The following is a 12394-nucleotide window of genomic DNA, read 5'->3' on the forward strand; positions in this document are numbered from 1 at the left end:
CTCAACGTCTGTCCCCTGCTTCGACCAAGATTCGAATTGCTGAGATATTAGATCTCGAACCCTCGGCTGCCGTCATTCTGGATCAGGGTTTATCATGCCTGCGACTTCTGATAAACGGGAAAAGGCTCGAGAAGTTGTTGATATTCTCGAAGAGATCTCAATCCTCCTCGTCAGTGATCACGCACAATCCCCGAGTGCATTCCTCTGACAATGAAGGCAGAATACGCAGCTCGATCGCACACAATTGTCACTTTGTGTGTCTCTCATTGAGAATGGGGTTAATCCTGAGGCTTTAGCTGTGAGTCGAGGTCTCGGACTGGTCCACAATAAGGCGGAGACTAACAGCCTTTTAGACCGCCATCAAAGAACTACGACAAGAGACCCAAGATTTACAACCAGGATCTGGACAGTCCGATTGAATGCTGCTCGGCTGCCACGACTTGCCCTTTGCTTGCACATTTGAATGGATTTGGCAACCTGAAGCTCGGCCATAACCACCTCTACCAACGAGGAGTTTCAGCCTCCTTTTAACGTCTCTGATAACCACATTGGCCAGTGTGATGCTGCTCCTCAGGTCCAAGGAGAGGTTCATACTTGGAGAGCGTCCGATCACCATCAGTACAAGATGATGTATTGTTATTGTGCGAGCTAGACGTTCAAACCTGCCATTGGAAAATCAGCACCATACTTGTGGTCATGCGTCGAATTCGGGTACCTCTCCTCAAAGCCACAAAGCCACCGCGGATGCCAAGGAGGAACTGGTGCATCTGCTGAACCCGTGGAGAAGAAGGTGGTATGAGACATATGTTAATGTGGCTTTTGGATATGTCTGGCGAGGGGGTGTGGCACGCGCTCTCATACGTGTTCCCTCAGCCTCAATGTGCATTGAAGTCGCCAAAATTCTTCAAGTCCACGTGACCGCAGTCACTCTCACGCTTGTGTCTAGTTTCTTGGGGAAGACTTTCTGGCTGAGACGCGTAATAAGACCTATCTGGTGTATTGCTTTGTGCGCTTGCGCTTCGTAAGACGGAGTGGCACACCCAATGCTTTGGTGGCAGATGGGGTAATGGAGCAGGGCCAGCCAAGCAGCATGAGCACACAGGCTACGAATTCTTCAGTGAGCTGCCTTCCAGAAAAGCCGTTTCTAAACCTCTTCACATGAGGTTAGCCCAATGCGCGTGGCCGACAAGTCAAAAGCCTGTGCCCGGTACTGGATTACGCAGTTTGCAACAGGACGCGTTGTTTCAAAGCGCCCTGGTCCTGCATGACGTTACTGGAGGATTCTGCGGGCGACGATCGCAGGGTGGCTGAGGCGCCAATCGGAGCCCCACACCGCAGCCTTAGGGCCCTGAGTGGCCCTCATGGCGCCCAAACAAAGACCACGGGAAGTGGCTGGGGATGCCCGATCCAAACTAGGGGCCTTGGGAGGCCCAGTGAGGCCCTTAGGAGCCCTTAGGGTGCCTTGCGTTGCTCTGGCTCCGAGACCTGCTCCAACCGATCATTGTTGCCATTGTGGGACATGGTGGAATCTTGCTAGACGGCGATACCCTGTTTTCTCACCACCCCCAGCCAGATTTCTGACCAACACCGATCAGAAACTCTGTTCTAATGGCTTCTTGGTTGACGCATCCCGACATACAAGTAGAGGGCTGAGAGCAAACGACGAGACGGGTCATCCTACCATTTAACCGCGTCAATCAGCACTGCCCTGATCGGTTACTTGCGCTGCTCCATCATTGCAAACGTCAACCTCAACCTCGTGCTCAGTACAAGGTCCTAGTATTTCTGCTACCGGGGCCTTTTAAGAGTCTGTTGTTTTTCTAGAATTCCATTCGTTTTTCTACACAGATTCATCCTATCCTTTCAAGATGCGATTGTCTTCCCTGCTCACCCTGGCATGTGCCGTCGCAGCTTTTGTTCTCTCGATCCTATGTCTACTTGCCGGCGACAAAAGGACATTTTTACAAGATACTGAAATATTGACAGTACGTATGGCTGCTCGCAGGATTTATGGATGTAGTATATGCTGACTGCCCAAAGCTCAACATCTCCCGGCTTGGTCATGGCAGTCTGTTTGACACCTCCAGTGGCGACAGCGGGCTGCTCTCCGGCCTGAGCAGCACCATTCAGGAGGGCATTAACGACATAATCGGCGATGCAGCCACTGACATTGCTTCACTCCTTGGTCTCCCAGACTTCTTCAATGTCCATGTCACCGATTACTGTCAAGGTGTCTATTCGCCCAATTCCACTGCGCCCAACCCAAGACAAAATGTGACTGAATGCTCAAAGTCGACCTTGGGCTTTCACTTTGAGCCTACCAAGATTGTCCAGGACCATTTGCCGGCTGGAATCACCTTGGATGATATCCACTGGCCAAGTGACATAACAGATGCTGAGAACACTATCAAGATTGTCAGCCGGGTCATGGTGATCTTCTACATCATCGGGATTGTCTTGTCAGGCATTGCAATGTTCACTGCCGCCGCTGGCATATTTACCAATGGCCGACTGTCAGCCTTTTTCAACTGGTTGGTGGACGTGGTAAGTTCTCTTCCTTTCCAAGACGAAGCCAACCTTGATTAACCATGATCTTTGCAGATTGCCTTTATCACCCTTGGGGTCGCCTCCGCTGTAGCGACGGCTGTGATGGTCATTGCAACCAACCGAATCAACAAATACACAGATGAGATCGGCATTGCCTCATCCAAAGGCGGGAAATTCCTTGGAATGACATGGGCGGCCACGGCAGTCATGCTGCTGGCATCATTTGTTTCTATTGTGCAATGTTGTGTGGGACGACGAAACACCAGGCGATACGGCGAGAAAGGCGGATATTGATATTGTGATAGGCCTAATGTACAGATTACGACATGAAGATTGGAATGACGGCAAGCCTGGCTACCGTGGTGCACGACATGTACATTTTACAGTTGCGCACATGCTAGGATTGGATAATATCTGAAGATTAGGGGTTGCAGTACTATTCAGAATGTTGCACAAAGCTATGTATGTACCACACAACTTTCTTCTTCTACCCTTGCGGGAGGAATGCGACAACAAGTAAAGATATGACGTAATGAGGTGGTTGTGAGAGTAGCGCCCCCCAAGCCCCCCAAATCGACGCCCTTTATTTACAGACCCCCCCCATCAGAGCCCGCGTTGAGAAGGCTTCTGTACCAGTGGTGGCGCCCCGAACCAATTAGGTGTCATTGGATGGCCGCTCTTTCACCTCCCAGTGACGCACTGACACGCGGGGCATGAAGCTTTAGCTCGTTGAAGGTACAATTACTAGTCTCAAGTGCCTCACCTCTCGCATCCCACTTGTTCCAATTTCTTGTTGACCGCTTCCAACACCCATAATATATCTTCTCTGACACCGCCGACTTTTTTCTGCCCTATTTTCTTTTCCTTCCAAGCACTTTTATTCCCCTTGCTGTTCATCGAAATCCATATTCATTTGCCTCATTCTTTCGGAGAGGCATAGTTGCAGACGAGACATGTACGTAACAAACCAACGGAGAGCGGTGCCATCATTACCGCACCAGTTTTGGCCAGCGAACTCACTGACCTTGGGCAGCAAAACTTCCACAGTACCTCTGACCTCTTTCCCACATCTCACACATCCCCTCGTACACCATGGTTGGCACAGCCGTCCACTTTGGCGGTGGAAACATCGGCCGTGGTTTTATCGCAGAGCTGCTCCATGAGACCGGCTATGAAGTCATCTTCGTCGATGTCGTCGACGACCTCATCAATCGAATCAATGCCTCCAAGTCGTACAAGATCACTGAGGTCGGTGAAGACGGGGAGAAGAGCAAGGTCATTACAAACTACCGGGCTCTCAACTCAAAGTACAACATGGACGAAGTGGTGAAGGAAATCGCCAACGCTGATATTGTCACCTGTGCTGTCGGGCCCAACGTTCTCAAGTTCATTGCCAAGCCGATTGCTGATGGTATTGCGGCACGCACAAAGTCGAAGCCTCTTGCCGTCATTGCTTGTGAGAACATGATCAATGCCACCGATGCCCTCAAGGCTTTGATCACCGACGAGAAGAACATGAAGCCCGAGGTGCTCAAAGATCTTTCCTCCAAGGCCGAATTTGGGAATTCTGCTATTGACAGAATCGTCCCAACCCAACCTCCACATGCCAACCTCGACGTGGTCATTGAGAGCTTTTACGAGTGGTGCGTTGAGACGACTGGTTTCAAGTCGGGCCATCCAGAAGTCAAAGGCATTCACTGGGTCGATGACCTCGAGCCATACATCGAGCGTAAGCTCTTCACTGTGAACACCAGTCACGCCACTGCCGCATACTTCGCCTACTACAAGGGCATCAAGACCATCCATGAAGCCATGGCAGATCCCGAGATCCGACAGGAAGTCCACGAGGCTTTGGAAGAGACTGCGCATCTTATCAGCGGCAAACATGGCATCACTCCAGAAGAGCAACAGCAGTATGTCGAAACCATCGTCGCACGTATCTCCAACCCGCATCTTGAGGATGTTCCCGTCCGCGTCGGCCGTGCGCCCCTCCGAAAACTTGGTCGCAAAGAGCGCTTCATTGGCCCCGCCGCTCAGCTTGCCGAACGCGGCTACGATGTGACTGCTCTGGTCCGTGGTGTGGAAATGGCTCTTCGATTCCAGAACGTGGAAGGTGATGAGGAGAGCAAAGAATTGGCACAAATTATGAGCACCCTGAGTCCTGAGGAGGCAACCACCAAGCTCACGGGACTTGAGCCAAGCCACCCTCTCTACCCCAAGATCCTGGAGAAGGTCAAGATCGTCCAGAACGAGAAGAAATAAAGCCTTTGCAGGTGTCCTGCTTGCCGCCGATGCGGTTCATTGTCATGAGATATGCGAGAGGTGTCGGCGGGTTTACGGAGACGGGAAGGGATGGTCCTTCCGCTTTTATGGAGAGTTTGAAAAGCACACTTCTCAGATAGACTTCGTACGAACAGCGCCATGAATATTTCGATCTTCTGAGCCTTGTGGATCCATTCAGCAGGGCTCCCTTTTGGTCGTAGCGTATCGGACCAGGAGACCTTTCGAGTCATTCCTGCCCCGTTCAAGGTTCTGCTTGAATCGTCTCGTTGCGCCACGGAGGAAAGAAGTTCATTCTCAATACGGAGTCTTGTTTCCGCTAGGGCCAGCCGTGGTGCCGACGCGGGGCCTAAAAGGCAACCCACGCTTTGGTACGTCATCCGTTTGTTATTATTTTGTCTTTTCTCCACCAACAAAGAGGTGGGGAGTGTAGGTAAGGTGTAGTCCTTAGCTAGTTTACCCTGTTTGGAGGCTATAGTATAATAATTAATTAAAATTCCTATATCTATTTAGTAGTATAGGTGCTAAGGAATTAGTGTCCGGTGACTTTTGCAGACCTACAGTACCCGATCTGACCTTGGTTAGGCTTGGTCACACTAGCAGGTGAAGCAGATCACCGGATGGCACACAGATGGATTGCTGAAGTGTCCGTGCAATGCTCTCAATGGTTTGTCTTACGACCACTCGCAGCGGCTTGAGCAGCAGCGGCCCTTTCTTGCGCCTGCCTCTACAAGACCTGGTTATATTCCTGCTCTGCGCTTTGCTTTTCCAACTGTTTTTGTACAATGCTCCATGACGGGTTGCTCCTCGCAGCCTGTATCCTTGTCATCATCCGAGTTTCAGCTTGTCTGCGCCCGGTTGTCTGCTGGAGTTGGGGAAATCGGTTCTCTTCCGCAGTCATTCTTTCGTCTTGGGCCCTTCTTTGATTGATTTCCTGCTGCATTTGCGCGGAGCTTCTGATGGTCCCATCGTTGAAAAGGTGGGCAACCATCGGCCCTCCTGCAGTGCCATTGAATTGAAGGGTGATGGAATTCCGAACTTCTCTTCGATCGGTGTTCGGTGGGTGAGGCACCGAACCCCTGGAAAAAACAATCAGCCGTTGACTCTATGATCAACGGATTTTATTTGAATGACCGGATCACTTTAACCTCGTTGAAGGGGAATTGCGCCTGCAAAGGTGTTAGGTCTGGCTGAAAGCTGGATTTCTACATAAACTGACGTGGGGATTCTTTCCCTCGGCAGTCTGGCTGATGAGAGCGTTGAACGGGCCAGGTATATTCTTCAACAAATCCCTTGTTACGTTTGAAAGTCGGCTGTTGTTCGCCATTTCAGCGTCTTGTTTAGGGATTGTTATCACGCCAAAGGACAGTACTAAAAGGTAAGTGTCACTCAAATGACAACCTTTAGGAATCTTAGGGAATGTAAGTTCGTTCTAATATTCTGAAGGGGGTTGCATAGTACATAAACACAACACATGTATCCGACTGCAGCGCTTACTGAGGCGTCGACTGAAGGCCGTTGAAGGGCAACAAAAGCCTGTAACGAACCAAATGAATGGTCCCATTAATTGGACCGGACCGGTGTGAAACCCTTAGCGGCCCCTAAACAATCGACAGACATTTAACACCAATCATTCAGCATTCCCTCACCATTTATGAAAACACTTCATTGTGGCTAGTGCAAAAAGGAACAGGCTTTGACGGTCCACGTGCTAGCCTAATCGCCAAGACAAAGCATGGTTATCAACTGGTAAAAACATCTTTCAGGGGGATGTGAGCGCGAGAGATCATCCACATTCCACAATGCACAATGCAAGGTGTGAATACATTCCTACGGTGTTTGACCTTTACCCGATTGCGTTGGGTTTGTCCGCCTAAGACATCCCGTCAACGAAATCACACTATGACATATACTGGTAGCCATCAGCTAATCGAGGAAGAAACACTACCACTATTTTATCAGAAGCGCTACTACCCAGTCAAAATTGGCGATATCTTCAAACAACAATATCGAATCATCGCAAAGCTAGGGTACGGAGCGTATTCCACCTTTTGCCTTGCTCGAGATGAGAGGTCAGTAACCCAAGCATCTTTATAAATGTTTGACTGACTGCTGTGTAGATCGAAGCAATATATCTCACTGAAGGTCTGCATTGAAGATGGAACGGAGACATCGCCGGTTGTCAATGAAGTTGCCATGCTAAGGCGCTTGAGTGAATTTGCTAGAGAAGCTGATCATCCAGGCTTAGACTTCACGCGTCTTGCCCGCGATATCTTCGAGATTGATGGACCATATGGTCGTCATTATTGTATTGCGACCAAACCACAAGGAAGTAGCCTCCGCACATTACAGGAAACATTTGCCGATGCAATCTTCCCAAGGACGCTGGTAAAATCTTTGGTACATCGTTTGTGGTTTTCTGTGAATTGGCTGCACGCAACTTGTGGCGTCGTACATACTGGTATGCTCAGCGGGTGGTTTCCTAAAATATTGTCCTCTAACCATGCCGCAGACATTTCCCCCCAAAATGTCCTGACAGCGTTTGGGGACGAAACCATCTTTAAAGACATCGAGGACCAAGAGTCGCAAGATCCGAGCACGCCTATCATGAATGATGGAGTTCCCGTTTACAGGTCTCGGCCTGTCACGGTTGAACTTTCGGGCATCCCTATCCTCACTGATTTTGGCCAAATGCGATTAGCGGAACCGATGAATAATGATTGGTGGATGTCCGATTCATATCGAGCTCCGGAGGTACTCCTGAAGCTTCCTTGGGCCTTCCCGGTCGACGTTTGGTCAGTGGGTGTCATGGTAAGCAGGAAAAGCAAAGTTTTAAGGCCGTGCACTAATTACTATCATCAGACACTCAGAGCTTCTGGAAGGAAGAAGTCTGTTTGATCCCATTGATCGTGTTCACGATCAATATGTTCTACCGTTAGCACTGTCGCAGTATATCGGATATCTTGGCCCACCACCGCTGGAGATGATCAAACGGAGCCCGCTTTTCCAGACATATTTTGACGAAGAAGGCAAGTTTTAATGTTTCGTACCAATGTCTTCTTATATTTTGTGGGAGACACTAACATTTGATGACAACAGGCAATTGGATATCGGAACCCCCAATTCCTGAAACATCCTTCGAGAACTTCATCACCACTGTTCCTCCCGGAGAAGAAAGAGAGATGCTTCTAAAGTTCATACGAAAGATATTGACTTGGGATCCAGAATTGAGAGCGACATCTTCAGAGATCCTCGAAGATGAGTGGCTTATGAGGCCCGTGGACGACATAACGTGATGTATTTTCTTGGTCTCGGTTGCCAGACGAGGTACTCGGGTTTTCGACCTCACACGGCGCTGCTGTCGCATGGCCACCCGCCAGGTGATCGTCACGATTGCTCACTTGCACCTCGTTCTTGTACTTGTGTCCAGACCTAATGATATACCTGATTGGATTCTCCGACATAGAAGCCTCGTAACTGCCTGATACTGTAGTTTGGTACGGTAACAGATCCTGATCAACCCGAGTTTTGTCATGAGGCGCGCCTTGGGCAGTGTGGGTACAACTAACAAGCCCCGTGGAGGACCGATCAAACCCCCTCCTTCTTCCCCCAATTCCCGGTTTCCAGTTTCAGTGTCTCGCCTGCTCGGAAGTGTCCAGTTCCGAGCCCTCCTGCCCAGTAAAGCGCCTCGGTGCTTTAGTCCCGAAAGTGAGTCGCTGTCAATGGTTGAAGGCGCATCCCGACCAAAGCGTGACCAGGCCATAGACCAACACGGGTGGGGTTTCATGTCGTAGGCCCCTAACTTACCCTGACCATCATTCTTCAGGACTTTTCCGAAGTTTTCCTCCTTCGTTCACGTCTACCTGCGCGATGCCTTGGCATATTTCGCCAAACAACGTTGGCAAGGGACAGGAGACGTAAGTTTAACGTAGATAAGGTTCTGACAGGCTTTCGCAAAACGAATGACTGCAGAGTCGCTTATTTTGGCGCCTCTACCTATCTCTGCATCACCTGCTCGGAAGTCTTGCGAGGAATGGTAGAACGAAGACCCTATTGTGATAATGGCCTCAAGGTGGACACTGAATCCATCAGTTCCGAAATCCGATTCTTGTCTCCGTGGGTGAGCTCACTCTATGATGTCGAACGAATCGACGAACTCAAGCTGCTTGACCAGGTTGACCAATCTAGAATGCCGACCTTCCCACGACTGCGTAGAGCAAATTAACACGCGCTCATTTGAGGGATACCTACCCGGCTTACCTTCCCTTCGGTGCCCCCTCCGTCCGGATGGCACTATAGTAGGGCTCCTAGAGAGGCCACTGGTAGATATAAGAACTCTACTAAAAACTAGCGTATTATTAGCGTATTATTAGCGTATTATCTTTACGAAAACAACTTCTTGAAAATAGATAGTTATACTGCAGTTACTAGGTCTATAATCTAGATGTATAAAACAAGTAGTCGTAATCTATCGATCATGAGAGTTTTATTAAATTGTTCCTATATTTGAGGTGTTGGTGTTGTGTCGAAGATATCGGGTTTTACTCTAGTTTTGTGCTTCGTCTCATTTTTTTCGTCGGGACTTTGCCTGCGTTGACCTGTAATTCGTACTACTGAAGGGAATCTCGAATCACACCCGGAACTCCAAGAGATCGACCCGCAGATTACCCTCCCCTTGACCACTGAGCCGAAAGAGCCAAACGGATGATCCATCCGAAACAACAAAAGAATGCCTCCGTTCTCCCCCTTGGCTCCCTCTCTAGTCTCGGCAACCACTTTATCGAATCGCCGTCACACGTTATTATGGCCCTTGCACCAATGATGTTGATGCGAGGGGCAGCACTTCGAAGCAATGCCACCTTAACGATCGTCCTCCACGCTTGTATCTGAGGGAAAATTTTCCCGTGGTCAAGTCTTGTCATCGGCTCCAGCTGGGGGAGCCCCGTTTTCGTTGTGGCCTTTTTCGTATGCACACAGTGAGAACTTGGTTGCTGAATACTTGAAAAATATACGGTGGGGTGGTTGCTAGGCGGGAATAAGTTTCCACTTGAAAAGTCCTGGGGGGCCTGGCTATTCCTCCGATCTCTGTCTACACACAACAAGCTCGATGCGATCTTCATGGATCGAAGACCTTTGCAGTCATTGCTTCCGGGCAGTGGTAACAACAGCAACGCCATCATTTCCAATAGGTCCGCTCGCGCCGAGAGGCTGGGCCGCAATAAAATCACACGCGTGGGCACCGCGTGCGAAGCCTGCAAACGGCGGAGGTCCAAGGTAGGTGAGGAATCTCCTTGACAGCGCCTTATGATAGCCTTGTTGCCGAAGGGGCGAGACTGAGACAAGACCGGGCAAAATACAGTGCAGCGGCCTCCCGGCGCCATGTAAGCTGTGCTTGCAAAGCGGCATCGAATGTACATTCGATCCGTCGCTCGACGGCCGACGAGCCGTGCATCGTGAAGACCGCGAAGCCCTGCTTTCCCAGAATCGCCTTCTCACGGCTCTCCTCCAGGCGGTCCGATTTCGCTCGAGCTCCCAGGTCGACGCCGTCATCAGGTCGATCCGTGAGAATGATCCAGCGGATGACATCTTCGTCACAATTCAAGAGTGTCTCCGGCAACTCGACGATGGCGAGACTGCCACAAGCGGAGCTGATGGATTGCCAGACGATTTGCAATCACAGCTGCAAGGTGCAACATCTGTCGAGGAGTCGGCGCCGAAGGACTTGGACGATATGGTCTATCTAGGTAGGCGTACACACGGCAGAGAGCCCCTCGAGACTATCAGCACTCCAGTAAGCCATGACGACTGCGAGGATGGAATCCAGACAGGCGATCAACTCAAGAGCAACTTCTATTCATCGTACAACCAACCTCCTCTTACACCTTCTAGCGTACTTAGTCCTCCAGAAAGCGCCCACGAGCAGCCAGTGCAGCCAGTTGCAGAGGAAAAATTCCCTCGACAATCCGGTGTCCACAGTGGCACTGCTCACCACATCTACGAAGAGGTACCTTCAGGCTCGATTGCATCGTCTTCGAGACCACAAAACAACACTTCCAACTTTCAGCACAATAGACGGGGTTGGCATTTCGCCCTGCGCACTTCAGACTCCCAGACAGCCCATTCCAGTGGAGACCCGACAGATACTCAGCCTGAAGAGACACATCAAACGGATGCTTCATACCAGCTGGTAACTCAATACGCACATGCCGGTGAGGCTGCAAATACTGGGATCACCCCATTTGTACCGGGGGTCCCTGCCCAAGGCCACAATGCACGGCGTTCCCTGCATGATCGGGTATCCCAGCTCTATGGCGTCCAAACGCTAGTCATGCATGAGAACACCCCACTGAGCGACATCATCACTGGATTTATGGATAATGCGAAGACCCTGCTTTTATATGGTGCCTCCCCGTCTGGAGTGCTTGGTTCGGACTTGATCGATGTGGAGTTGTTCTTCCGTGACCGTAATGAGGACGATAGCTTTACCGTCAGCGGATGGGCGTGCGAGGTGAGATCCTCACCTTCACGTCTGCCGAATACTAAATCGCTCCCCGAATGGCTGACTGTAATATGCTCCAGGTATGGCGAAGCTTCCACGACTGGGACGTGTACGTCCGACTTGCGCAGATTCTGGCATATACCGCAGTCATGCGCTGGATGCTTGTTCCCACTGCAGACTCTTATGCTGCCATTCCGGCCATTCTGAAACCGCGTCCAATCCAATACTTAGTACCACATCATATTGCTCTTGACTTCTTACCTCTACCGCCGTTGCGTGAAGCTCTAATCAAGAATCTGAGAGACTGGATGACGGCATTACCTGCAGCCCCTCTCAGCGTGAATTGGGATCGCGGGATGGATGAAGCCGTAAGGTGGGATGAACACCACCGTCGCCGCGTGCTCTCTCAAGACTTTGTGGATCATGTCACCAATTACCAGAACTGGAGCATCGGTGAAAGTATTCTGGGTACGTTTCCAGAGGTCAAGGGGCTGATTCGCCTTGATAAGCAATGAGTGTTAGCGTTGGAGTTCCAGAGTCTCCCGGTTATATGGAGACACCAAGAATGTTGTTTTCTATTGCCTTTGTACGAGACACCGCCAAAGGCCAGGAGTTTTCCTCGACCATACAATCTCTCACTTAGCAAGGGAACATACCGACGTATCATCAACCTAATAAACCCCCCAGAGCACCGCCAACCATTGGCAAATCTGTGTGTACCGAGAACATGCTCCGAGCGCGATATGGTCCTCACCAGGACCGGTGCAAGGCTGAGGCCGTGGAGTTGTTGAAGTCGGCAAGCTCCGAGCCGCTTTGCGCAAGCGGATCGAGGATCGACAAGTCGACCATGTTCGATCGCAGATCGCAGGTTGCAACGTGGTTTAGAACCTGCGTCATGGGTTTCTCAAGGGCCACCAGGGTCCAAGAGTCAAGTTGCACTAGACAGGCTAGGGAGCACGTTAGCCGCAGTTGCGGAGCCTCACATATTACGACTTGCCCTTGATTCACGGATGTCTCTCCCACGCTCATGTTTCTGATTGTCCTCGATTCCTCTGCGACGGGCGAAGG

The 12394-nt window shown here is 50.5% G+C and overlaps 4 protein-coding genes across 4 annotated transcripts; all 4 read left to right on the plus strand.

The window, feature by feature from the left end:
* Positions 1-1868: 1868 nt before the first annotated feature.
* Positions 1869-2841, plus strand: AYO21_07112 (hypothetical protein; the record flags this gene model as incomplete). The annotated part of the gene is made up of 3 exons (XM_022657069.1): positions 1869-1985; positions 2041-2544; positions 2602-2841. The coding sequence occupies 3 exons, from the start codon at positions 1869-1871 to the stop codon at positions 2839-2841; spliced, it is 861 nt and encodes a 286-aa protein (XP_022510558.1).
* A 798-nt stretch (positions 2842-3639) lies between these two features.
* On the plus strand, positions 3640-4809 carry AYO21_07113 (hypothetical protein; the record flags this gene model as incomplete). Its single annotated transcript, XM_022657070.1, has 1 exon — positions 3640-4809. The coding sequence occupies one exon, from the start codon at positions 3640-3642 to the stop codon at positions 4807-4809; it is 1170 nt and encodes a 389-aa protein (XP_022510559.1).
* Positions 4810-6729: 1920 nt separating this feature from the next.
* AYO21_07114 (hypothetical protein) lies at positions 6730-7867 on the plus strand (the record flags this gene model as incomplete). The annotated part of the gene is made up of 4 exons (XM_022657071.1): positions 6730-6899; positions 6948-7234; positions 7340-7638; positions 7700-7867. 4 exons carry the CDS (start codon positions 6730-6732, stop codon positions 7865-7867), a joined length of 924 nt encoding a protein of 307 aa, XP_022510560.1.
* A 2078-nt stretch (positions 7868-9945) lies between these two features.
* On the plus strand, positions 9946-11841 carry AYO21_07115 (hypothetical protein; the record flags this gene model as incomplete). The annotated part of the gene is made up of 3 exons (XM_022657072.1): positions 9946-10101; positions 10187-11335; positions 11407-11841. The coding sequence occupies 3 exons, from the start codon at positions 9946-9948 to the stop codon at positions 11839-11841; spliced, it is 1740 nt and encodes a 579-aa protein (XP_022510561.1).
* Between the last annotated feature and the right edge of the window lie 553 nt (positions 11842-12394).

This window comes from Fonsecaea monophora (genome assembly GCF_001642475.1).
Source record: "Fonsecaea monophora strain CBS 269.37 chromosome Unknown Scaff53, whole genome shotgun sequence".
NCBI lineage: Eukaryota > Fungi > Ascomycota > Eurotiomycetes > Chaetothyriales > Herpotrichiellaceae > Fonsecaea > Fonsecaea monophora.